This window comes from Ovis aries, chromosome 2 (assembly GCF_016772045.2).
Source record: "Ovis aries strain OAR_USU_Benz2616 breed Rambouillet chromosome 2, ARS-UI_Ramb_v3.0, whole genome shotgun sequence".
NCBI lineage: Eukaryota > Metazoa > Chordata > Mammalia > Artiodactyla > Bovidae > Ovis > Ovis aries.
The window spans coordinates 135,556,658-135,583,773 of NC_056055.1; the positions used below are offsets into that span (position 1 = coordinate 135,556,658).

At 37.8% G+C, this 27,116-nt stretch overlaps 1 protein-coding gene across 12 annotated transcripts in view; it reads left to right on the forward strand.

Moving 5' to 3' along the window:
• The first annotated feature begins 1,038 nt into the window (after positions 1-1,038).
• Positions 1,039-27,116, forward strand: part of GPR155 (G protein-coupled receptor 155) — a 40,047-nt gene continuing 13,969 nt past the window's right edge. For 2 of the 12 annotated variants that reach the window (XM_060409750.1, XM_042243702.1), the window contains exons 1-12: positions 1,039-1,201; positions 1,594-1,788; positions 4,667-4,947; positions 5,127-5,623; positions 12,386-12,785; positions 14,598-14,763; positions 15,636-15,791; positions 17,319-17,402; positions 18,717-18,834; positions 22,637-22,721; positions 22,822-22,912; positions 23,963-24,173. In XM_060409750.1, the coding sequence (XP_060265733.1) occupies positions 5,158-5,623; positions 12,386-12,785; positions 14,598-14,763; positions 15,636-15,791; positions 17,319-17,402; positions 18,717-18,834; positions 22,637-22,721; positions 22,822-22,912; positions 23,963-24,173 (1,777 nt within the window). In that variant the 5' untranslated portion in view covers positions 1,039-1,201; positions 1,594-1,788; positions 4,667-4,947; positions 5,127-5,157. The remainder of the gene's footprint in view (positions 1,202-1,593; positions 1,789-4,666; positions 4,948-5,126; positions 5,624-12,385; positions 12,786-14,597; positions 14,764-15,635; positions 15,792-17,318; positions 17,403-18,716; positions 18,835-22,636; positions 22,722-22,821; positions 22,913-23,962; positions 24,174-27,116) is intronic. The other 10 variants (XM_042243704.1, XM_042243699.1, XM_060409752.1 and 7 more) reach the window with 5 other exon arrangements.

Sequence of the window (27,116 nt, forward strand, 5' to 3'; positions counted from 1 at the left end):
ATTGAATTCAATTCCAAACTTTCTAAATAAATCCTTCCAGCTTTGTGGTACAGATTGAAAAAAAAAATGTAGCTAGGTTCTAGGCAAAAAGGGAAGGCTGTTAAAAGCTAAGAAAGAGAACAAGGGTGTAATGAGGAGAACAGGGCAGAATGCATTATTTTCCTGTATCTTCAGTTCCTGCTCTGTTAAGTTTTCCAAGAATACAATCAGTTTCCTCTCAGTACACTGAGGGGAAACGCATGGTTCAACCCAGAGTAGAAACACAAGCAGTCAGCGACTGGGTGCTTATTTACTAAACCAAACACAACATGGCTCAGTCGGCAAAGAATCTGCCTGCAATACAGGAGACCCGAGTTCGATTCCTGGGACGGGAAAATCCTCTGGAGAAGGAAATGGCAACCCATTCCAGTGTTCTCGCCTGGAGATTCCCATGGGCAGAGGAGCCTGGCAGGTTACAGTCCATGGGATCGCAAAAGTCAGACACGACTTGTAGACTACACCACCACCATCAAACAGAATAAAAAGCTTTACATTTTAGTCTCTGATCTAGGAAGGTCAAAGTCACACTGCCTTGGGAAAGGTGAAAGGCAGGAGTCTGACCCACGATTCTGACTCTTTAAGACCTTGTTTTTAAACTGTACTATATAAACGACTAGGCTAATCGAGAGAGGACTCGGCAGACCACACGAGGCTGGGGTTAGGCGGAAGACAAGAGGCTTCTGCACCTGAATTTAGGGGGAACAAACAAACCACAAAGTCCCCACATCTGCCGCCATTTTGCCGGAGCCGGGCGGCCGGAAGTCCTGCCGCCGGCGTCTAGCGGCTCGCAGTAGGCGTGGGGAGAGGCGAGGGAGGGGGGAGGGGACGTGGATGAGAACCTTGGGCCTCCGCCTCTCGGCGGTCGGGGGCGGGGCGAAAGGGCGGGGCCAGGGCCCGCACAGCTCCGGGGTTCCCCTGGCCGGGGGCGGGGCTTAAGTGAGGGGCGGGGCGGGGCGGTGCGGGGAGGAGTTGACCTGGTCCCAGCTTACTAAGCCCCTCACTTTCTCGGAACGTGACTGAGCTGCGGTAGCCTGACCCCGGCAGCCGGCAGCTCTCTGCTAGGAGGGCTGGGGGTGGGAAATGACGGTGATTTCCTCCCTGCTTGGTCCACCTCGAGCATCGACTCCGTTCTCCCGCGGCCCCTGGGCTGCAGACGAAGCAGGTGAGATGGGCCCCTGGGGCGCCGACCTGCGCGGTCCGGTTCCTTTGCGGGCCCCTGGTGCCCGGGCTCTCGCTCCTCGAGTCTGAGCCGGTGAGCAGCGCCTAGGCCCGCAGTCCGCTGCCTGCGCCTGCCCGCCTCTGCCCCGCAGCGCTTGCCTTTAGGACATGCGGTCCACCCGGGAAGACTTAGGCAGGGGAAGGGGCGGCTTGTCCCCTTTGGTGACAGATCTGCCATCCCCCAGTTTGAGGAGCGCCTCACTGTACGTGCGTCCACCATATCGTTCTCAGACTCTTCCCCTTATTCTGGGGGGTGGCCTCAGCGAATGCCATCCTGGGAGCTTGTGCCCAGGTACCTGGAGCGTTGCACCAAACTGTCTACCTTACCCTTTTTAGGAGCATTTCACTTACCTTGTGATGTGACTGTCATGCCCCGGGAAAGCTGAGCGTCCAACTTTTTATCGCAGGTGCCGAACACTTCCACTGCTGCCTTCCCAGGCATTGGGTGGCAGCTGTTTTGGGGCGGCCTGTTTGATTAGGGATTCTCTACATCCTTATCTTAGAGGGCCAAAGTCTGTCCCCGCCGACAAGGTAAGAGGCAGCGCTCAGCCCTCCCCATCCTGGGTCTCTAGGGAGGACATTTGGTCCCCTGCAAGTAGGTGGGAGTGGGTGGATGGTGTGACTGTTGATGTCGGAAAGTGCTTGAATGGTACAACACTGTATTATGTTTTTCCCACCCGATAAAGGATATTGGGTGTTTGAGAAATAGACAGCCTAAGGTTTTAAAGCTTTCTCTTTGAAACCAGTCAGAACCCTCCTCCCGATTTTCACTTAATAGCAGTTTACAGTGTCAGTGGTTCCTCCTCCTTATCTAAATCATGAGTGACCAGAAGTGGCTAGCATAGCATTTGTCTGCTCCAGTCCCAGGGAGTGGTCTTTTTCTGTGACAAGCCAACTTTTTGTTCTTTAACAAGCATTGTTTTTAGTGAGATGAAAAGACTGGATGCAATTTTTTAAAGTTACTTCCATTGCTGTGGCTCCTGTTTATTTTAAAAGAATGCTTTAGGAAGTTTATTTTCTTCCTGTTGGAAAAAAAAAATTAAGATGACATAAAACTTTCTAAGTCCTTTTTGGTTATTTTGATTGCCCCTCAATTAGAGGATATTGCTTTTATGATATCAAGGAATATTAAAAGAAGCTTCATGGGAAAGGGAAGATTACTTTCCAAAGTTTTTCTCTTAATTTTTGGCTAACTGAAAGTTAAACCTGGACATTGCTACAACTATTTGACCATCACCTAGAGGGAACTAAAGAACTTTCCCTTCCCTGTTAACAACTAAGATCAAACTAAATTTTTGAATTGAACTCCCCTTAGTTGTTTGGTATAAAACAAAAACTGATAACCTTATAATCTATTCCATCCCTCTGTTTTAGTTGGAGGCTCTTTAATACCAAGTATGTTGGAAGAATTGGCACAGAACAATTAATTGTATTTAATTTACTACCATTCTTGTTATTATTAGGACACACAACTCCCAATAGTAGTTGTTACCATTTCTTGACCGTCTACTTTGTGAAAAGCTACTATAATAAGCTGTGTATAAAATCTCCAGTCCTCACAATATCCGTCTAAGGAGATTTTTACTCTCATCTTGCAATTGAAGAAGCTGAAGTGCAGACAGGCTTAGTTGCCTAAGGAGTTGATAAGCGATAGGCCCAAAATTGGGTTCGGGCCATTTGACTCTTCCCTGAACAACTGTAAATTTACTTAAAACTGTTGGTTTAAAAATGACTGGAATAAATTGACATGCAAGTGTGGTTGGTACAAATAAGGGGCAGTGAGAAGTGTAAATTATAGTAGTCCAGGCAAAGAAATATAGGGAACTTTTTAAAAATTACAGAAGATGGGAGTAGTTTATCACTTTAATCTTAGCACTAGTTTTTCAAATCCACATCTCTCAGGGGCTCTGAATGTTTAACACTTTAGTTCACTCATTTACCAGCTCCTTACTTCAGTTATGACTACCTGTATCAATCAGTAGCTTTCCCAGGATATAATCTGATGCTTATTTGGTAGACTTCAAGTATGTGTGAGTATTACAGGTTTTGTGTATATTGACCACTCCTATCTAATCCTAGTAGGAAAATAACTTGTCCTGATCCAGATTTAAACATGTTTTTAAATGGATTCAGCTTATACTAGGGTAGCTCAGAGAAAATTATCTCATCCACACCCCCTTGGATCAGTTGTTGTTGGTTTCTGGCCTGTCATCTGAGTCCTTAATTTTATGTGGGTGTTTGAGAATTTAACCCTGGGCATTGTACATTTCAGGAAGCATAAGCTGCTTTACTTTTTATGTTATATAAGGTTACTTTGGATGGTTTACCCGTAATAATCACTTAGGAATTGGCAATGGTCTCTATATTAACTTCTAGTTACTAATGAAAGCTGATTAGTTGCAGAGTTGTTCAAATCTAATGTGCCTCTTGCAGCAAGAAGAAAGTCTGCTAAGTATTGTCATGTTAACATAAAGTTTTCCTTGCTTTAGCATTTTCTGAACATCTTTAGAACATTTTACAAGACATTTTGTGTTCTTTAACATTGTATGAACAGATTTAGAACATTTTAGAGCACATTTTGTGGTCTTGGGCCTGTTGCTATATATAGTGAAAAACTTAGAATACTTAGCATTCAGAGAAAAACAAGATTCTGTCCATGAAGTAGATAGTTCCTAAGAGAGACCATTGATCCACCTAAGAGTGAAGGGTTTATATAAGAGCAGGTAATTGTTATCCTCTGTTAATCTCCAGGCACTGTGCTCAGCATTAGGAAGAAACAAAAGCATGCACAGTCCTTGCTTCTATGGCACTTAATGTCCAGTGAAGGAGACAGACGTAAATCACATAGTCACTCTAATGCATAGTCTAATAAACTGAGAAAAGTGGCCTAAAGTTAAGGAACATGATTCTACTTGAGAAAGGCTCCTTGCCTGGGTATGGTGTTAGAGGAGTCTTACCTACAACAACTCCTGAATTGATTTGCCTACAGTGCAAAGGATGGGTAGTTGTTATGTGGAGAATGGTAGGTGGTTAGGGAAGAGAGTATTTTAGAGTGAACTGCATGTGCAAAGTCCCTGTGGCGCTCAAGGGCACATTCAGTGCCGCTGTGGAGCACTCAAGACAGCCAATATGTGTTTCTGATGTAAAAGGAACTAAGACTAGGTAGGTGGGAGGCCATCATTTTTTCCTTCATTCTCTCTTTTATATGCCACCAAAAGTTATATTTAACTTTTGTTAAGTGATTTATTTGTAACAGATGTATTTATAAGGATTTGGTATTGCATAATATCAAGTTCCTATGAGGTAGGTCCTATTATTGCCATTTCACACATGAGGAAAGTGAGGCACAGAAGTTACTGGTTCAGTTAGTGATATTTTATTATATTCTTTTTCCTATCCTATATTCAAGACCTTCTGCAGGCTGGAAAGGACCTTCCTGTCCACTGTGACTCCTTGATGTAGCCCCGAGAACTTCTGAAATTTCTGGACAATTTGGCTGCAGTGGACACTCAGCAGAGACTCTGTGGGCCCCATGCTCTCATCCACTAGGCGGAGCTTGAGTGTGGATCACTGGAGAGAACCACAGGGCATCATTGCAGCTGTGATATTTGTGGATGTTATTTTACTCATATCTGATACTGAATATAGGACATAAATATTTTGAGCTGACCCACCTTTGAGAGTCAAGAGGTTTGTTAGTAGACATTCCCACCCTTTTTTTTTTCTTCATTGTATTTTTCTCCGATGGTGGTTGAAAAAATTTTGTGTATTTATTTGGCCATTTAATAAATTTAGGTTTGCCAGTGTATCCTTTCAACTAGAATTTTTCTCGTTGATTTCACACTGAATCTTTCTTCCTTTCTTTTCAGAGCTCTGGTTGGAGTTGGAAGGTGAAAGAAAATGAATTCTTTTTCCAATATACCTGCCAAGAACTTAACCCTTGCAGTCAATATGACCAAGACTTTGTCCTCACCAGTTACACATGGATTTAATTCCACTAATGACCCACCTTCAATGTCAATAACAAGGCTTTTTCCAGCCTTACTAGAATGCTTTGGCATAGTCCTTTGTGGCTACATAGCAGGAAGGGCCAATGTTATAACATCAACACAAGCGAAAGGACTGGGAAATTTTGTCTCCAGATTTGCACTTCCAGCTTTACTATTCAAAAACATGGTTGTACTTAATTTTTCTAATGTGGATTGGTCTTTTCTATATAGTATCTTAATTGCCAAAGCTTCTGTATTTTTCGTTGTATGTGTATTAACATTATTGGTTGCCAGTCCCGATAGTCGATTTAGCAAAGCTGGACTATTTCCTATTTTTGCTACACAAAGTAATGACTTTGCATTGGGATATCCTATAGGTAAGTTTTTTTTTATTTTTTAAGTTTTAAAAAATTTCAAGTGTTTTAGGAGATAATAATGATTTATACCTCATTCTTGTATCTAAGAAATCTTTCGTGCTTTTTCTTAAATATATCTTAAATTAGTTGGATTATATATTTTTTTCAGAATTTGAGGCACCTTCAAATATCTACTTAAATGATCGTATCCAAATAAACTTTGAGTCCTCTTTCCAATAGTATTCTTTTTCTTCTTCACAGTCACATATGAAAGAAGTTTAATTTCCAGAAGTGATCAGATTTTGATTTAAATTATGTAAAAAGCATAGGCATACACCTGTTTAAAAACAGTCATTATTAGGTGTTAGCAGTGGAAATTTATGAGGGACTTTTTCCCTTCCTTATTTTTCCTACCATTTAGAGTGTATGTTACTTTACATTAATGCCTGTTAATGAATTTGTTATTCAAAATATCAGTGTACTTTTGTTGAAGTTAATTTCTTGTTTAAGAACAAAATAATGTGGGTGGGTTTTTTTTGTTTTTTGTTTTTAACCTTTCCAAATTTTCCTTCTTTAAATTTCCAGCTCTTTAAACAGCCTAATTTTATGTTTCCATGTGTATGTTTCCTAATGAAATAGCAAACACACCAACTGGGAATGTTTAGAAACATAGAATCTTAGAAACATATTCTGTTTTCCAAACTGCCACCAAGAAAATATGTACTTAATAACTAGTCTTTAATATTCTTTATGTTAAAGTTTATGTTGTGCTTTGATCATTTATCATAATGTAGGGATCTGAATATTATGAATATAGTCATTCATTTTTTCCTTCATTCATTGATAGGAGGGTGTTAGCACCAATGACTATGCTAGCTGCTGGGAATACCCTTGTGAACAAAGTTCTTGTACACATTGAATTTACATTTTAATGGGAAAATAAAAGTAATATCAGGTAATTACAAGGACCATAAAAATAAAGTAGTGTTATTTTATAAGGAGCTGCTATTTGAGGTGGGAGGTAGGGTCAGTGAAGGCCTCTCTGGTGAGAAACTAAATGAAACTTAATGAAATGAACGATTGAAATTTGCCATTAACTTTCAAATTTCTTACTTTTTAACTATTCCCCCTCCAGAAGAGTTATTTCACTTCTGGCACTGAAGGGATTCTGGAGGACTATACTGTTTATCATTTTCCTCCATCTCACACTCACCGGAAATAGAGATTTACCTAAGAAATTAAATCACTCTGAGTAAAGCCGGAGAATTATGAAAGAGAAAAAACTAGGCTGTTAGATAACTGAGCTGTAAATAGTCAAAAACGAGATAGGTGTTCCTTGAAGGTTAATGAATTTTAAAATTAAGGCTGAACCAAGCATTTAAATAAAGACATTGGAAATAAAAGAGGAAGAAGTTAATGTGCTGTCCATCCCTTCAGGAGCATTAATAAGGTATGTTTGTCAAGGTATTTATGGTGTAAGGAAGGAGTTTAGAAATGGCTAAGCATCATAGTGTTACATAATAAATAGTGCTATATCTTAATTTAGACACGAACCGTAAGTTTCATGCCGTCATAGAGTAGTAACCCCATAATTAAATAGAAGTAATATTTGTAACTTTCTAAGAGTACTTATATACTTATCTCATTTGCGGTAGGGCAGATGTTATTATCTTCATTTTCAAATAAGGAGGCAGACTTACAGAGATTTAATTGTCTTACCCCAGGTCACACAGCTAACAGGTGACTAGATTTAAATCCTGGGTGTTCTTCTATGCCACACAGTTACATAACATCCGCATCGAATCATTAGAAGGCCCAACTAGCCCTTGTAATACATTATTTTCAGATAGAATCAAAGTTTTTCTTTATCTTTACATTATTCAAAATAATTTATAAGATGAGTAGCAGTTTTAATTTTCATATTAAGGCAGAATCTCCAGACAAAAAATATAGTCAACCATTTTCATTGCTGCTGCTTTCGTGTCCCATACTAAATCAGTGAATCCAGAAATAATCATGTTTCCATCAGTGTGCGAGCCCAATTTCCCTGATGATACTTGCATATTTTGAATTGTAATTTTTGTTTTATTTTGTTGTTGTTGTTTTTAAGTCACAATATAAAAGCTCTTATAACGTTAGGTTGTAGACAATAACTTTACTAGAAATCAACAGTATAGACAGTAAATGTTTTCTCATATATCTGCAGATTGGAAGATGTGGTACAGAACTGTAGGGCCATGTATTTGCTCTGATGAGATTATTTATTATCTCTGTTCATGCCCAGCTGCCTTGTGGCCATGCTTAGGGTGGACAGAGAAAACTGTCTCTAGAGAGAAGACCATTCTTTTGTTTGTTGGGACAGCTCCCAGGAATTCTCACTCTCTTGTTCACAGATAAGCATCACAGCTTAAAGGAAATGTCCTTTTTAAGACTGCATTTGATCTGCAACATTGGTCCAATTTACAGGTTACTCAGAAGAAGGATAAGTTAATGATTAAAGACAAAGGAGAGTCATGTTTCCTTTTTCTCTATGACAATTACAAAGGTCTATAAAACTGCATCAAAATGATTTATCTGTACTCAAGTGACAGAATACTACATTGCATTATTGCAGACTAAAAAAGGAAGCTTGCTATTTTAAGAAAAAATTCTTTTCAAAGGTACTTTAAGAAATCTGAGTATGAGAAGAAACCAGGAATCTACTGTGGTGAAATGTTGATCTCAGCAAATCAGAATGGTTCCCTGCCTCTGTCATTAAAAGATACTAATGGGGCATAGTTAAGTCCTATAATTTATTCTTCAAACAATGCTGATAGCATAAGCACCCCGACTAATCATAATTATGCTCTAGTGCTTGAGCTGTAAACAGAAAGGAAATGAAGCATTTAACTATAAGCCATTAAATAATAGAATGATCTTGTCTAGGTCTTTGTGTTATTTGCTAGGGACTGAAAACCTGCAGAAATCAAAATGGGAGGCACAGTGGGTGGCTAATTTTGTCTCTTAGTTCTTCAAGGCTATATAATAATTCCTCATAGTGGGATTCTCCCCTCCCCCAAGAGCCTTATTTTTAAGTATTAATTAGCACTTAATAGTTGATATAATGATTATAAATCTAATTTGTTAATGTGGGTCACTGAATTTCATTTTTTTCAGATTTGAAAAACTATTCAGATTGGTAATGAATAGAGCTACCTATTTATAGAGGAAGATGAAATGTTAAGTCATTATGTAAAGGAATGGCAGAATGGACTGAAATTCCCATATTGAACCGTATTCTAGTAATTTAACAGGGATTTATTCCCAGTTTTTGCTTTCCCACTAGACTGTATTTCTTCTGCCTTCGTATACCTGTTCAACTGACTTAAAATATCCCAATAGTAACCTGCTTTATAAATATTCAGAATATGAAAAAGAAAAACATTGGATATAAAAAGAAATGGGTTCATGGATAACAATTAGGTATAAATTGCTATGTTACAAAATACATTTATAGTCTGTCTGAAACCTTTGACATTCACTGATATGTTAATTCCATTCAGTAAGTATTTTCAGATTTGCTCAGCGCTCTGCTGGGACTGGGGATTATAAAATGATGCTTTCAAGGAATTCAGAATTTGTTGAGGCAGCACTGATATGAAACAAGGTACCAGAGCCATCCAGGGAAGGGGATATCCATGATATAGACTGAAGACTTGGTGGAAGAAATGTTACCTGAGACAGGCCTTGAATAATAGGCAAGATTTGGATAAGAAAGAAGAGACTTCAAGATGTTGGGGGATATTGATCAGCATATAGAACTAGTAATTATGAACCTGGTGTTTATCCAGTATAACAATGATATAGATTGGCTGATGGAGGATTTGCACTAAGGTATAGTGAAAGATAAGCTGGATAAATAAGGAACCAACTGTGGCGACTGGACAATGAATGTCAAAAAAAAGATTTTATATATGGTCTTGTGGGTGGGGAGAGCTGTGGGGAAATCTTAATTTTTGAAATTTAAGATTTACGTTACATTGTCAATAGCAAATAAAATGGATGAAGGGGATGGTCAAGAAAAGCCAGAGGAATATAGGTTGGTAAACAGTAGGTAACTCAATTTTGAGATTTTCTTTTTCGATGTGGATCATTTTGAAAGACTTTGTTCAATTTGTTACAGTATTGCTTCAGCTTTATGTTTTGTTTTTTAGCCAGGAGGCATGTGGGATCTTGGCTCCCTGAACAGGAGTTGAACCCACACTCCCTGCATTGGAAGGTGAAGTCTTAACCACTGGACTTCCAGTTTTGAGATTTTTAACCAGTGGGAGTAGTAGAAATCAAGATTCCATGTAGGAATCAAATACAAAAGATAATGCAAAAGAAGAAAGTATTTGGTGATTGGCTAGACCTAGGTTATAGACTGTGCTCATATTTGCTTTGAACTTTTAAAACAACCTGAAGTCCATTATATGATGGTGATTCAGTGCTACTGTACCAGGAAAGTACATTTCTGGTTTTTTTTTTAAAGCATTAACTTAAGGGACCTTGTGTGCTTTTACATTCTCAAAGGAAAGACCTTATGAATTTTATTTTGGCTACTTGGGGAAATTCTTAAGCTCAGATCGAAAACACAAGCCTTTTCTAAAATATACTCTATTTTAAAAATTGGGGTGGGGTGGGGTGGGAAGGTTTCTCTTTGAGTTAGACTATCTAATCAAAACTATAGCTAACTAAAAATAGTTATTAGAAGTACTGCTTTTATATTTTTTTAAACTTAAAAGGTGAAACTTTAGAAACATGAAGGAAAACCACTGAGTTATAGAGTTAGTATATCTAATTTGGAAATCAGTGGAAAGAATTTGTGAAATTTTAGGTAATCAAATGTGTTTTGTTTAAACACTGCATTTCAGAGATATTAGAGACCTCTATATGTGCTTCGCTGAGAAAAGGTATTGAATCTTACAAAAAGTAGGTTTTAGCTAATGAGAACAGGATCTTCTAAAGGTTATATAATCCAGTTACATAACTAATGGGACATGTACTTGACATTTACTGAACTTACGTATCCTGAGTAAGTAAGCAAATATATTTTCCTACCTTGTCACTTTATCTTAATGTAAATTGAGAAGCCTAATCTTTTACATGTTTTCACATGATTGCCTCTCTTATGAAGCAAGTGATTGTGAGTAATTGTGGCTGTTCTCTTTTTTATCTCTCTCAACTTGAAAATCATTTATGAATCAACCTTTTTATATATTAGGTTGAATAATTTCAGAACTCATTGCCAAAAATGTGCCTGGAGATCAGTTTGCTAGCTGCAAGTCTTTAAGTTGTGCTGATCAAGCCAAGACCAGGCCACCAACCCTCACATGAACCAAGGAGACTCATCTTATACAGTGGTTAGATTCTAAAGTCATCATGTACAATTGAACCCCTGAGAAATCCCTCAAATCACCCATAAAATACAGCACACATATTCCATGTATATTGTACCATTTTTCTTAAGTCTAAAAGCCAGATTCTTTCTCAAGTGTTGTTGTTCAGTGAATAAGTAATTAGTTTGTACTTGAGGACATGCTGTATGATAAAGGAAATTGAAGCTTTTGTTTTCCTAAGAAAGCGTAGTTGAATTTGCATTAGTTAAATGTACATTGACATGACTTTACTGTATCCCCCTTTGAAACGTTTCTCGGGTCCACTTGACCATCTGTAATTCTTCAGCACCTTCACTGGGCTTCCTTCCTGAAGGTGTTCACTCCTCTCCAGTGTAGGCTGTTCATTTCCTCATCACCTTCATACCACATGTGCAGTGGGTAGGCAGGACTGGCATCCTGCCACTGTGTATACATTATTCTCTGCTCTTCTGTGCACACTGCTTCTTTGAGGTCCCTGCTGCCTGCTAGACCACTCATCCTCATTGTTGTCACTCCTCATTCACTGAATATCTGGCTCTCTGTCGTCATCTCTACTCCCAAGTTTTGCCATTATCTGCTTTGACATTAGTATCCATGTGAGCTACCCACCAAGTTCTCTGCTCTCTCAGTTCCTTGACCTTCTCACCTTCAATGATGCTTTCCTCTACTCCATTTTAGCCGCCAACTCCCCTAGCCACATCCTGGACCTAGCCATCGGGGAAACACTAAATTCAGTAGTTCACTATCCGACTTGCTGTGATCTCCTAAATTTCCAAGTACACCTACTTGCAGATTTCACAGGAACCTCCAGTCTCTGGCCCCTCTGCTTTTTATCTGTTAGCCATGTCCTGTCTTCACTGCTTTTCCTGTATAGCTTGGACTCCATCACATCAGTCCTCATTTTTCAGTCCGTTTTCTCCTCCTCTCTCCTCCATTTCTCCATTTGTCTCCTCTGTCCTCTGATTTCTGCCTCATCACTTCAATGAAACTTCCCTCTCAAGAGAACCAACAACCACCTTGGTGCTATGCCTACTTAAACATTTGGTTAGTAGATTTTAACTTTAAATTGTTTTAAGACCTGTACAATTCTGCCCCTTTCTTGAGACTAGTCTTAGTCTCTACATAGTAAAAATTAGTGAATTTAACTAAAAATTTTTTAAAGTTGATTATCGTCTTATAAACTATGTCATTTAATATAGTGTATTTTTCTTCCTTTTCAGCTTTACTAAAATATATTTTTCCAAAACTAAGCTAACTAAGTCATTCTACACTATTTAGGTTAATGTACAATATGTTATAATTAAGCAAGGAATATATTATATACATAATTTATTAATATATTTCTGTGGTCATCATTTTGAAATCAATTTTAATTTGTATTTTGCAGTTGAAGCTTTATATCAAACAACATACCCAGAATATCTCCAGTACATTTACTTAGTGGCACCAATATCTCTGATGATGTTAAACCCTATAGGATTTATCTTCTGTGAAATTCAGAAATGGAAAGACACTCAGAATGCTTCTCAAAACAAAGTGAAAATTTTGGGCCTTGGACTTTTGCGTGTGTTACAGAACCCAATCGTATTTATGGTCTTCATTGGCATTGCCTTCAATTTTATTCTTGATCAAAAGGTGCCTGAATATATGGAAAATTTTCTTGATGGACTTGCAAATTCTTTTTCTGGATCAGCTCTATTTTATCTTGGTCTTACAATGGTAGGAAAAATAAAGAAACTAAAGAAGTCAGCATTTGTTGTACTGATTCTTCTCATCACAGCTAAACTGTAAGTTTCACTTATTTACTTGGGGATTATACTTTGTGAAAGCCTTAGTTTATTTAGCCAATTTGTTGGGATTTTCTCCTTTAAATAGTTCGATAGTAGTAATCCCTCCTAATTGAATGGTTTTAAAGGAAAATGAGATTGGTGATTGTGGAAAGTCATTTCCATGCAGGTTGTTTTTTCCATTTTACTGTTAAAGGATAAAGACTATGGTTTCCCTTCAGCTTTTATGTAATTTTACCTAATACCTTCCAAGGTCCTATTTGATCATAGTTTTAAGGGAATTTTGCGGGATTTCTGAGTATTCTAAATCTGTTAAAATCCTATTGGCTATGAAAGTGAAGTCAGTCATATCTGACTCTTCGTGACCCCATGGACTGTAGCCTACCAGGTTCCTCTAGCCACAGGATTTTCCAGGCAAGAGTACTGGAGTGGGTTGCCATTTCCTTCTCCAGAGCAGATGATGAAAAGACCAAATAGCTGAACACAGGGATCAGAACACAGGGATTTGGCTATGAGGAAAGCAATAATTTTGAACTAAAACTTTATTTCATGAAACTAGGGGAAATATTCTAAAATTCTGAAGGTGGTTAAATTTTCTAAATATGGTTGTCAGTAGTATTGATTATTATCAACCATCTGATCCTAACCTGCAAATGGAAAGTTCTTAGTTCCTTAGTTAATAGTTCTTCAGCCTCTTTAGCTCTTTAGCCATGGAGTTATACTTCCTGGTGTAGGTGACATAATTTTACTGTGAGATGATCCCAAGGCACTTGGGGCATATTTAACTATTGAATTTAGCTCCTCTGGAGACAAATTCATGAGAACTGTGCAATATGAAATAGTATCTATATTTTAAATATAATAACAATGAATATAAATTCTGAAGATTATTTATAGTGGTTTTATGCTCTTGGAAATAAAGTCATATTTAGTTTTGCCACAATAGTAAATACAGTTCTGACAATGACAGTGATTACCAGCCATTACTTATAAATATTTAAATGTTCTCATTATATTTTTTTTCTGGTTCTATGATCCCTATTACATAATTTCTTCTTCTTTTAATTATAAAAATACATAAAAGTGGTTCTTGACTCCATCCGAGAGCATCTCTGTAGGTGCTGCTGTGACAATATTAACCTTGGTTTTGTTCTTTTTAAAGGAAAGCTCCTTTAACTCACTACTTTTGATATGCTCTTTCTATGAAATCCTGGAGGATTTGTTTCATAATTGACTCTTCACCAGATTTGAATTTAACTAGCTTCTGCTCTACCTCAGTTATTACAGTTCCCTTTGCTGAACCGTTTTTCTTTACAAAGATAAAAAATTAATTGTAAGACACCTATTTCTCTACTGCCTTTTAGAATCTACTTAGTAGCATTGTTATTACCTGAACCATTTAAAAACCTGATCATAATAAGAGTCAGCTGTTTTTTTTCCCCAAAAAAATGTTTAGTAATTTTCTTTTAAACAAGTTTACTCAGATTGTGTCTTTTTTTTTTTTTAACATTGCAATGAACTAATATGGAAAGCAAGTACCAGCAGTATAATTGCACCGTTTTACAAATTTTTTGCAAGAAAATTATTCATAGAACACAAAAAAATCTGAGTTTCTTTTCCTTCTAATTCCTGCTGTTTAAAGAATATTGTTTTACTTTAAGTAGCTCCAAGTTGAATATTTGATTCTTTCAATAAAATGATACCTTCTGGGCAGAAGAAGAATAACCTAGTGCCAAATTCACTAGAGCAATTTATTACTTGGGGACCAGCATGCTTTGATATCAAGCAATGATGCATTTCTTGTTTCTTCAGCCTGGTGCTGCCACTTCTGTGCAGAGAAATGGTGGAACTCTTGGACAAGGACGACAGTGTAGTAAACCACACAAGTTTGTCAAATTACGCGTTTTTGTATGGTGTCTTTCCTGTAGCACCAGGAGTGGCTATCTTTGCAACACAGTTCAATATGGAAGTAGAGATTGTATGTATATATTACTTGCTAAGTTTGATTGTTTGGTTTGTAGAAAAATGAATTTTTGAAACACAGAAATCTACATTCTTGTATGAGAATTTGATATCTGGAAACTGCCTCATTGTAAATAAAGAGGCATCATGTAACAATAGAGTTATTTAATCTGGGATCTTTATCAGCCATGAATTTTTTCATTCATCTTTTTAGTTTCAAGTATTTTAATGCTATAATTATAGTTAAGCCTGAAGGTTATTTATAGAAGGGCAATTTTTGAAATTTGAGGGAGAAAAATCTGTTTTATTCATTGATAATCCAGCCACCAGATGCAAAAAACCACATAATCAACTGCAATAAATGGTTAAATTGGTTGACACCAACTAGTGTCCAAGCACACTGGGTGTGTTATCCACAGCATTAGAGTGGATGTTTTTGAAAACAACATGAAGGAACTAGATTGTTCACTGAAGTTCCATTAGTAATTGGTAGAATATTTGCATGGTAATTTTTCTCTTTTTGAAATTGCTTTTATTGCCCTATAGTTTATCAAATAGTATGGAAAGAAACTGGTCATTAGTTTAAGTAGATCATATGATTTACTTTCCAGAACCTAGAAGATAACCATCAGCTGTGGGATTTCTAGCATTTGTTTATATGCAGATATAAATTGAGCATGGATTAAAAGAGGAGCCAAAGGAACTTAACTGTGTTTCTCTAAGAACACTCAGAAAAGGGGAATATGCTATTAGATAACATGCTGGATTCTATGATGTCTTTTTACTGACTCATGCTTTTATTTTAGAATGCCTTGGTGTGCTGTGGCTAAAGCTTATGTGAATTGTTTGAGTCTGTGACTCTTCCTCAGTTTGATTTCATTTTGGCAGATAACCTCAGGGATGGTAATAAGCACGTTTGTGTCTGCACCGATCATGTACGTTTCTGCCTGGTTACTGACTTTTCCTACCATGGACCCTAAGCCATTGGCATATGCCATCCAGAATGTTAGTTTTGATATAAGTATTATCAGCCTGGTCTCCTTGGTAAGTATGATTCAGTATAAAAATGAATGAAAATCACAGAATGAATCTGAAAATAGCTTGGTAATAGAAAGTTAGGGAATAAAAACCTAATTTCTTGTACAATAGAGAAAACTGAAGCCTGCCCATAAAATGTAATATCAGCCTTCTGAGTTTTGCCTGTCCATTGGAGAGGTAGAATTGTATAACAGACAAGGCATGAGATTTAGTCAGACTTGGATTTGACTCCTGGTCCTGTCACAAACTGGGGTTTCCTGGGTGGCTCAATGGTAAAGAACCCACCTGCCAATGCAGGAGACAGAAGAGACACGAGTTCGATCCCTGGGTCGGGAAGATCCCCTGGTGGAGGGCATGGCAACCCACTCCAGTATTCCTGCCTGGAGAATGCCCATGGACAGAGGAGGCTGGCGGGCTACAGTCCGCAGGGTCACACAGAGTCAGAGACTGTTGAAGTAGCTTAGCATGTTGCATGCACCTATCACAGACTAGCTGTATTTCTCTGTGGAGTAACCTTAACTGCGCTAAGGTTAAGTTTTCTCATCTATAAAATAGAGATAATAACGTCACCTATTTCCATGGTTTGTTTTAAGGATTACATGAGACAATATATATAAAAAGCATTCTGCAAATGGTGAATCACTATACAGATACTAGCTATTGTAGAACTGTGTTTTTGTCAGGGACCTTTGGGATTAAGACCAAACACCCATTTAATGTTAATGAAACTTTTGAATATATCTAGCCCATATTAAATCCTTATACACTTTGCAGCTAGAGTATCTTGTAGATTGAGTGCCTACTGAATTCAGATAGTATTCTGGCTTTAAAAAAAAAGACAATATTTGCTGTCAAAGGAGATAAGGATGAATATATACATTGGCAACAAATACATGTGTGATTAATATACTTTTTAAGAAATTTTGCTTCTGTTACATATTCTTAAAATCTATGCCTATTGATAAGAGGGCAGTTTGGTGGAGGAGGGAGAGACAACATAACTTCGACAATGAGGTGAGAAGAAAGAAGGAAATCAAATAGCATATTTTAGGTAACTATTATGTATCCTTCTAAATGTAAAGAATGCAGGAAAATTCATCTTAAGGAGGGTGACATGTGTTGTTGGAAGTAAGATAGCCTGGAATTTAGATACCTCATGAGCCAATATGGTGGAATCAAAAAGGGAAAATTTACGGTAGTGCATTATAACTGCATCTCCCACTCATCTCTTTTTCTGAATAGTTGGCTGTGAACCTATGTCCCACCCCAGCCACCAAAGGTAGGGAAAGTTGGAACGTGGCCCTGGTCAAGGCATTCTCCCCATGCTTTTTATTTTACTTTGGATATTAGTTTACCTTAATACCCTTTTGGAAACTAAGGTTAAAATAAGTAAAATATTGCAGTTCCTTTTTGAACCAGGATAAAAGAATTCTTTAAAGAGTCTAATAAGTAACTAGTAATTAAAAATAAAAATTAGTAATTAATAAGTAGTTACTAAGAAACCTGAATAACTTTTGAAACTCTGTCTTTAAGATCTGGTCTTTGGCTATTCTTCTTTTGAGCAAGAAATATAAACAGCTTCCTCATATGCTTACAACTAATTTACTCATCGCTCAGGTTAGTAAACCTACAAATAATTAAAGCTATGTTTTTTTCATTGATTATATGCGAAGAGCTGACTCATTGGAAAAGACCCTGATGCTGGGAAGGATTGAGGGCAGGAGGAGAAGGGGACGACAGAGGATGAGATGGCTGGATGGCATCACCGGCTCGATGGACATGGGTTTGGGTGGACTCTAGGAGTTGGTGAAGGACAGGGAGGCCTAGCATGCTGCGGTTCATGCGGCCGCAAAGAGTTGGACACAACTGAGCGACTGAACTGATATTTCTATAGAGGAGAAAATTTCTTCATTGGGTTTTTCCAGTTATAAAATCAAAGTGTTTTTTACCAAATGCAATCAGTTGTTGCAGTTTGATTATAATTAATTTATTCCTAATTAAATATTGCATTGGATCTTGCACTATATAAAGTTGGCCCTCCATATCCATAGGTTTCACATGCTCAGATTCAACCAATCACAGATTGAAAATATTCAGAAAAAAAATTTCCAGAAAGTTCCAAAAAAGCAAAACTTGAATTTACCATATGCCAACAACTATTTACATAGCATTAACATTGTATTTGGTATTATAAGTAATCTGTAGATGATTTAAAGTATATAGAAACTTATGGAACTCAAACAGGGGCTATATAACAACCTAGAGAGGTGGGATGGGGAGGGAGTTGGGAGGGAGGTTCAAGAGGGAGGGGACATATGTATATCTATGGCTGATTCATGTTGATATTTGGCAGAAAACAACAAAATTCTGTAAAGCAATTATCCTTCAATTTAAAAAAATATTTTTTTAAGTATACAGGAAGATGTACATAGGTTGTATGCAAATACTATAGAATTTTGTATAAGGAACTTGAGTATCCTTATCTGTCAGGGGATAAGGAGGGGTCCTAGAACCAATCCTCCGTGGATACTAAAAGACAAGTGTAATGACAGTTGGTGATAACTTTGCATTTTTTATAGAAGTAATTAAATTATTAAAAATTAACCTTTCTTATTACTTTTCTAGCTAAATCTTTGCATGTCTCAAATTATACTGGAAAGAAGTTTAAGCATTTTCTATGTAAACCTTTACTAAATATAAGCTTAGGATTTAGAATGTTGTCATTATCTGTTTCAATTAAATATGTACATTGTTAAAGGTACTGTGTAAAAAGGTTTTTAATCATAAAACTTACTGTTTTAGTATAACTAAGATGCAATAGTTAATTGCTCAGCATAATTTTAAATGAATATAGTTGCTATGAATAAAACACATAAGTATGAGTCATGTGAATATGACTGATTTCATTTTTTTTATCATTTTTTTCTTCAGTCTATCGTCTGTGCTGGAATGATGATATGGAATTTTGTTAAAGAAAAAAATTTTGTTGGACAAATTCTGGTGTTTGTCTTATTGTACAGCTCCCTCTATAGCACCTACCTGTGGACAGGTAAGTTGGATCATGAAGAGAAATTTAAGGTCCCCCTCCCCTCCATCGCTTGAGGTTCCAGCTTCTAGTGATCTATTTTAAGTCTAGCAGTACAGGATGAGGGAATCTGCTCAGGCAGTTGTACTCACTAACTAGGCAGTCTGCAAAGCTGAGTTCTGTTTCCTGATCACTCTGTTTCTATGTTTCTGCCTGGGCTCAGATGGTTTCCAGTCGCATGTCCTTGTCCTCAGGGCCTTGGGTTCTAGGCCACAGTCAGCAGAGCTGATGGCCCCTTTGAGCCATCGCGGGTGCAAGCACTGGAAGCAGGCAGGGAGAGAAGGAATGGGCAGAGGGGGATGAGGATGTGAGCTGTGTACCAGAGCGCACTTGGAGCCCAGCTGAACTGAATGAACAATAATTATCATTCTGCCCAAAGCAAATGACTTGACTTGCGGTCTCAGTTCCTTATGTGTAAGCACCTTACAGGGTTATTTTAAGAACTAAATTAAATATGGATGTTTATGCCTGATGCTTGGTAGACGCTCAACAAATTTAACTGTATTATTAAGTAGAGGGAAGAGCAGTAATATAAGAACAAGAAAAGCAGGTGATTAAAAGGATATGGAAATAGAAGAATAGTCAGTAAGAAAAAAATATTTTTCCTTTCAACTGGCTCCAAAAAGGATATTCAGAATGTTTTAGCACATTGCTCATTTGAAGGAAAACATTAATTGGGGTGCACGAATTCTGGTATGTTTGTGAATAGTCAGTCAGTCTGGCTGATTTGTAGTCATTCCACAAATGCAAACCTGTAAAATGGCACACAAAAGGAAATTGTAGAATTATTGCGCTAGTTATAGCCACTGTTAGGAGGCAGGTGTCGGGAAGTGGCTGGTGGGAATAGGCTTTTGATTTCATGCCTTCAGGATCAAAAGCAGGACCCATCTATGTCAACAGCTTTTTGAAGTGAAGCAACAATGCGGTGAGGAATTACAAAATGAATTCAGTGCAAAGAGGAGATTTGTACTTTTTTAAAGGCAAGTACACCTTGCATGGTATAAGAGTTTTCATGAGCTGTCAAGTTAAAAGAGCCTAGAGATTATTTCCAAATACAGAAGAAACAACTTGATCTCTAATACTGAGGTTTATTAAGGTTAGATTTATAATGAGAATAAGAGAGCAGTAAAGAGCTCAGTTTATCAAAAAGCCCCAAGTTTCTCTGAAATCCTCTTCAAGCATGAATACCAAAATCTCCAAAGAAGCTGTTCTGAATTTCCTGACCCTAATGAAGGTGCCCTTTAACCTTAAGATTATTATAACAGAATTTTGGATCTAAAAGGTCATTTTAAATCATTTTGTTCAGCCATTTTCAGTTTTACTTATTTGCAAACCACCCTCATCAATTTTGCCATATTTGCATACCACTGGTCCTTTCTTTCCCTCTTAAAATTAACTTATTTTTTTAACTTTAATATTACAAATTTAGCCTTATCTCGGTAAAATCCCAGGTTTTATGTGCTAGTTAAAATTTTTTCAAGCATGTGTTAAACACATAATTAGTAAAAAAAGTTCATCTTTGTGCCACCTATAGTCGTCTTGCTTTTGGGAACACCAGTCTAGTTGAAACCTTTCATTTTGCAAATGAGGAAAATAAGGCCCAAAGAGTTTAGCTGATTCAGGCAAGAGCTCTCACAGCTTCATCAGTGAGACATCCAGGCCTAGCCTGAGCCTTTTTTTCATTTGTCAATATTTTCACAAGGCAGGAATAAAATGATAAACATTAGAATTTTCAAGAGTCCCTTCACTATTATAACACAGTTGGCACTCCTTTGATTGGTTGCTTGTTTCCCTGGCACCTTAAACCTGAAACAATAGAGAGTGCAAATGCATTGGGAGGAGCACTGGTATGATAGGATCTCTTGAACTTGAGAACTGAGTGGGTCCCGTATAAAGAAAAACAATTCTCAAGGAGCTCAGTGTTGGTTTGTATTATTGCTAGCACAGTGTTACTTAATCTGTATAATCTTAAATCTAGGTATAAATTCCTTGTTGTTCGGTTGCTAAGTTGTGTCTGACTCTTTGTTACCCCATGAACACCAGACTTCCCTGTCCTTCACTATCTCCCAGAGTTTGCTCAAACTCATGTCCATTGAGTCAGTGATGCCATCCAACCATTTTATCCTCTGTCACCCCCTTCTCCTCCTGCCCTCAATCTTTCCGAACATCAGGGTGTTTTCCATTGAGTCAGCTCTTTGCATCAGCTGGTTGGACATTATATACAGCTAATATACAATTTTAAAACCAAAGCAAATTCATTAGATTTAAACAAAAATACAAGCTCAGTAAGTGTTGGAGCAGACTCTTGAGAGTCCCTTGGACTGCAAGGAGATCCAACCAGTCCATCCTAACGGAGATCAGTCCTGGGTGTTCTTTGGAAGGAACGATGCTAAAGCTGAAACTCCAGTACTTTGGCCACCTCATGCGAAGAGTTGACTCATTGGAAAAGACTCTGATGCTGGGAGGGATTGGGGGCAGGAGGAGAAGGGGACGACAGAGGATGAGATGGCTGGATGGCATCACCGACTCGATGGACATGAGTTTGAGTGAACTCTGGGAGTTGATGATGGACAGGGAGGCCTGGCGTGCTGCAGTTCATGGGGTCGCAGAGTCAGACACGACTGAGTGACTGAACTGAACTGAAGTAGTTAGCAACATTAATTGACATGACAAAGGATCTTATTTTGCTGATCTGAATCACAGCTTGAACTCACTTCTCTGATAGGGTTTTTTGGTTGTTTGTTTGGGTTTTTTTTGGCCTACCTTTACTTTGATGAGTGGGTTTATGACCTGGTTATCTCACTGCTTTTCCCTCTTCAGACTACCACAGAACGTTAATTTGAGCTTTGTTGTGGTATCATTTGGCCTTCACTTGGCTCAAACTTAATATAAAACCAGATGTAAACCCTGAAATAATAAGAGTGTGCTTCGGTTATAAGATGGTCACCACTGCAAATAAACCAAAAAGACAACATTTCTCATAGAAATTCCCAGATCCCTATGGGTCAACAGACGAGTTTTAGGAACACTGAACAGAGCTGAAGGACGTAACCCTCTGTCAGAAGACTGGGTTTCTAGTCTTGCTCTGCCCTCTGCTGGCTGTGTGGCTTGGGCAAACCCTTGTTTACACAGCTATAATTGAAGGCATTAATTTAAGACAGTGGTCCCTTCCAACCCTAAAGTTCTAAGCTTCTATAGCTGTGTAAAATTTATTAAATAAGATGTTACTTCTAAATAATTGGGTATAAAGTATAAGGAAAGCTCATGAAATATTTTTAAAACATCTGTCCAAATGTTTAAAACATTTGTTTCTGTATTAAGTTTATATTAAGGCCCATCATTTAGACTTGGTCAGTTTTCCAAAAACAAATTTTTGTGAGAATTGCCTATACTTTCTTAGCAACAGCAGAACGGGGGTGTTATTATTTTTAGAATTGTTCTGTATCCAGTTAAAAATTTTTTCCACAAATATACTTCGATTCCAAACACATGAGTCAAAAGAACAAAATGATTTGGGCTTTTTGAAAAAATCCTCATGTATAAAACAAGAAGATTTTAGTAAAGAAGCAGTATAGGAGGGAAAACAAATGATTTTGAATTAAGAAAACTTGCTTCAAAATATTGGGAAAAGCATTTATTTAGAAGGAGTAAATTCTAGGGCAAGAACTACAGACTATTATTGAAATAAGCTTGGTTAAAGTTCCATGAAGTTTGATCAACATCGAGAATAATCACCTATCTTTTAATCTCTATTTCTTATTCTTAGGCCTTCTAGCAATTTCTTTGTTTCTTTTGAAAAAGAGAGAAAGGGTACAAATTCCTGTTGGAATCATCATCATATCTGGCTGGGGGTAAGTTGGTAGCTTTCTGTTTGCTTACCTGTGCCCACACACACAGTGACTATTCATTCTCTCTCTCTCTCTTTTTCTCTCTAAACTCTCATTATTATAGGATTCCTGCTCTCCTTATTGGTGTTCTTTTGATAACTGGAAAACATAATGGAGAAAGCATTGACTCAGCCTTCTTTTATGGAAAAGAGCAGGTGAGAAGAGTTTATTGACAGTTCTGTTCTTGAGAATGTCTCTTTTTTAGCTGCTTAATGTGTTTTGCTATACTTACATTGAAATTAATTTTGAAAATTTGTTCCAACTTATTGCTTATCACACTCGTGATTCTATGTTACTTTGTTAACTTACACCTCAAAATGTGATAAATATTTTTAGATGTCTATAAAAAAGAAAATGAAATTTAAAAAAAAATGATTTTACATACCTAAGCCTATTTGGGTGCTTCACTGGTGGCTCAGATAGTAAAGAATCTCCCTGCAATGCAGGAGACCCAGCTTCGATCCCTGGGTCAGAAAGATTCCCCTGGAGTAGGGAATGGTAACCCACTCCAGTATTCTTGCCTGGAGATTTCCATTTGAACCTAGTGGGCTACAGTCGGACTCAAAGAATCAGACACGACTGAGCAACTAACACATATGTCTTTTTTACCTGAAGATTATAACTATTAGCTGCAATTACTTACCTTTAGTATTATCACCATATACAGTCTCTAGTTAAAGTACACTTGAGCTATGTATTAAAGCAAACAAAAACTCTGATGTGAAGAAAAAGTCTATAAGTGCTCAGACAGTAAAGAATCTCCCTGTAGTGCGGGAGGTTTGATCCCTAGGTCTGGAAAATCCCCTGGAGAAGAGAATGGCTACCCACTCTAGTATTCTTGCTGGAAGAATTTCAGACAGAGGAGCCTGGCAGGCTACAGTTCGTGGGATCATAAAGAGTCGAACACGATTGAGCAACTATCACTTTCACTTACTTTAGATTACTTGTAGCGTAAACCAAGGACATGATACATAATGAAAAGAACATCTAGACATCGCAGTTGATTAGAGACAAACCCTAATTTCTCTGTAAGTACTTTACATTCCTTCCATACTCTTCCTCTTTTTTAAGAACCACTGTTATAGAGCATTTATAGCTATTGAGATAATGCATTTTCCACCAAAAAAGTGCCCTTAAGTCATCTACTAAGATTATCAAGCTGGGCTTGTGAAAAGTGGCCTAATGTCTCTCTGCAACGTTGACAGATGATCATCACAGCAGTTACCCTGTTCTGCAGTATCGTGATAGCTGGCATATCACTCATGTGTATGAACCGCACCTCCCAAGCAGGACGCTATGAAGGTTTCGACCAGTCTCAGGACCACAAAGCAGCAGAGCCGGGAAACACTGCTTTTGAGGACAGTCCAGCGCCAGCAAATGAACCTGAATCTTTTGCAAGTTCTGTCCCAGAAACAAGTATGATCCTTAAATATAAAGAAACTTTTATATGCCTATATAGCATGTACTCTAAATGTTTTAAGGGAACTTCCTTGAATTATCTTCAATATCACAGGTATTTGTAAAATGGGGAACTTGAATCATAGTCAATAATAGAAAGAGCTTACAAGTTCATTTATTAGATTCTTATTTATAAATCTTTTATGAGGATAATCTTTTGTGAGAATAAGTCTAATCCTTAGACTTCTTTGGGCCTGAGAGTTTAGAGAAGAGAAACAACTGCAGGAAGGCTCTTTCTAGGAAACTAAACATCTATGTTTGTTAACTTAACAACAGTGCATCAAGTAAGCACCACAATAAAATGAACTAAAGAGGCTTAATTGAAGCAGGGTTAACGGTAGAAGTTAGGAGTTGGCAAACTGCAGTCTGCCACCTGTTTATGGCCCCAGACCTAAGAATGGCTTTTATGTTTTTAAAAGGTTGAAGAAAAAATTTTAAAAAACAATTATTTTATGACACTTGAAAGTTATATGAAGTTTAAATTTGTGTCCATCACGTGTTATTGAAACACAGACGTGCTCGTTTACTTTTGTATTGTCTGGATTCTTTTATGCTATATTGGCAGAATTGAGACATTCAACAGACACCCAGTGGACTGCAAAGCCTAAAATGTTTATTTATAGTGAACCTATATCCCTATGTGAAAGTATGACCCTAATCAGTGATTTTTTTAATGTGTTAACAGTTGTTATGGGGTTTGCCTCAATTCCCTGGTGGCTCAGACGATAAAGCATCTGCCTGCAATGTGGGAGACCCGGGTTCAATTCCTGGGTCAGGAAGATCCCCTGGAGAAGGAAATGGCAACCCACTCCAGTATTCTTGCCTGGAAAATCCCACAGACGGAGGAGCCCGATAGGCTACACAGTCCATGGGGTCGCAGAGTCGGACACGACTGAGCGACTTCACTTTCACTTTCTTTCTTTGCCTCAGTTCATGAGGAGAATTCAGCAAGAGTTTGCATTTTGGATTCATTGGTACATGCAGAGATTTCATAGACATCGACCGTTGTGCTGGGAAGTGTAAACGATGGCTTCCATTTTGTGTAGAGAGTTTGTAGAGTAGAGAGATGCCTGATGTTAAAACTATTAGTTGTAAATAGCGATAAGTAGAGAAGAAAGAGAAAAGGTTTAAAAATCATTTTAACTGTCTTAAAAGGAAGAAGATCCCACAACTCTCACTGCTTATATTGCCTGCCTTCCTCCCTCCCTCCCGTCCTTCATCATCCCAAACTGGAAGGAGATAGGATGGGGGGTAGAAACAGGGATATGGAACCAGTCTGCCTAGGTTCAAGTCTGACTCTAGAACTTTATTATTTGGTCTTAGGCAAGTTTCCTGTGCCTTGGTTTCTATATCTGATGCTGATAACACCTGCTACACAGGACTGTGGGTCCCACTACATAGGGCTGTATTTGGCCAACTAGTGATTTACATTAACCCTGCTTCAATCAGGCCTCCTTTAGTTCATTTTATTGGTAGTGTTCACTAATTTCTTTGTTAGATCCTTTGTGATTATAGCATCAGAATTTCATTCTTTTGAGTCCTCTTGACTATTTTCCCTTTGAAAATGGAAATTTAAGGATTATGTGTATGTGTTCACTAAAATTTTAAAAGCCACTTTTCTGACATCTAGACTACTTTTCTGATCATGCCCAGCATCCTTTCCTTCCTTGCCTTCTTTGTGGACTCTTAACATTTATCCTATAAATCAGTCTACTGTATGCTTTCAGATAGGTTGTAAAGACCATTCACCACTCTCTAAGTCTTCTTCTCCTGCGAGTGTTTTAGAAGTGTCCACCAAAGTCCTGCGAACGTGTGCAGAGTCCTAAACTAAGTGTCTTAAGCCCAGAGACTTTTGCTGCTGTCTTCACTGTCCTTTAAAAATAGCAAATAAACAGTATCATAGATATTCTTTAAACCCTGTCATCATCATCTCCAGCAGGATAACTAGCTGGGACATTTTGTATGAATAAATAGAGAATCAGAAGACAGTTATGGCTTGTCTCCATAGAAAACCTGTAATGTTCATACCTCTCCTCTTACCTCACTGCTTTATAATTGCTTTTTAAATTATCAGTATAACCCACTAGACTATAAGTGCTGTGACCGCTTTGCCCACTATTGTAGCCTCAGCACCTAGCATGTGTCAGGTCTCCTATATTTGTTAGATGAGTGGATAGATGGATGGGTTGATAAGATACGACGTGATTTTTTGAAGCCGCCTGAAAACTGCTAAGGCAAAGTTCTTGTTTATTTGCCTATTCACCCATGTTCCTAGGAAAAAGGTTTTTAAAGCTGTCTGGTTATTTTCCTTCCCTACAGTCTGCTCTTTTCTGCTTTGCTAATAGTATTAATACACAGCACATTAGATGTCCAGCCTGACCTCCCCAAATCTCAGTAATCCAAAATAGTTCACTCCCCTCTGCCCCTCGCCACACATTTGTCAGAGACACATGACTTGCTTATAAGTGTGGAATTATAATTGAAAGGAAAATTAACCTACTTTAATATGAGATCAAAGGTTCAGTTAATAAAAGAGAAGGCCATATCATCTCTCTTATATGTGGAATCTTTGGGGGGAAAAAAGGCTCATAGATACTGAGAACAAGGTTGATAGTTGCCAGAGGTGGGGCGTAGAGCATAGGAGAAATGGGTAAAGGAGGTCAAAGGGTAGAATGAAAAGATAATAAATAAGCATGATGTATTATTGAGCAACAAACAAACACACACACACAAATAAGAAGGCTCATGTTTGAAGGGAAAAACTGCTATATGTGTGTGTTCCCTACACATATGTCCTTGGAATGGGCTGGCTTTTTATCTGTTTTCTTAACAATTTATCTTAGTGGATTTGAGCCTTCAAGTTTCTGAAGATAAGAGGCAGAGCCAGATGATTTCTGTGTT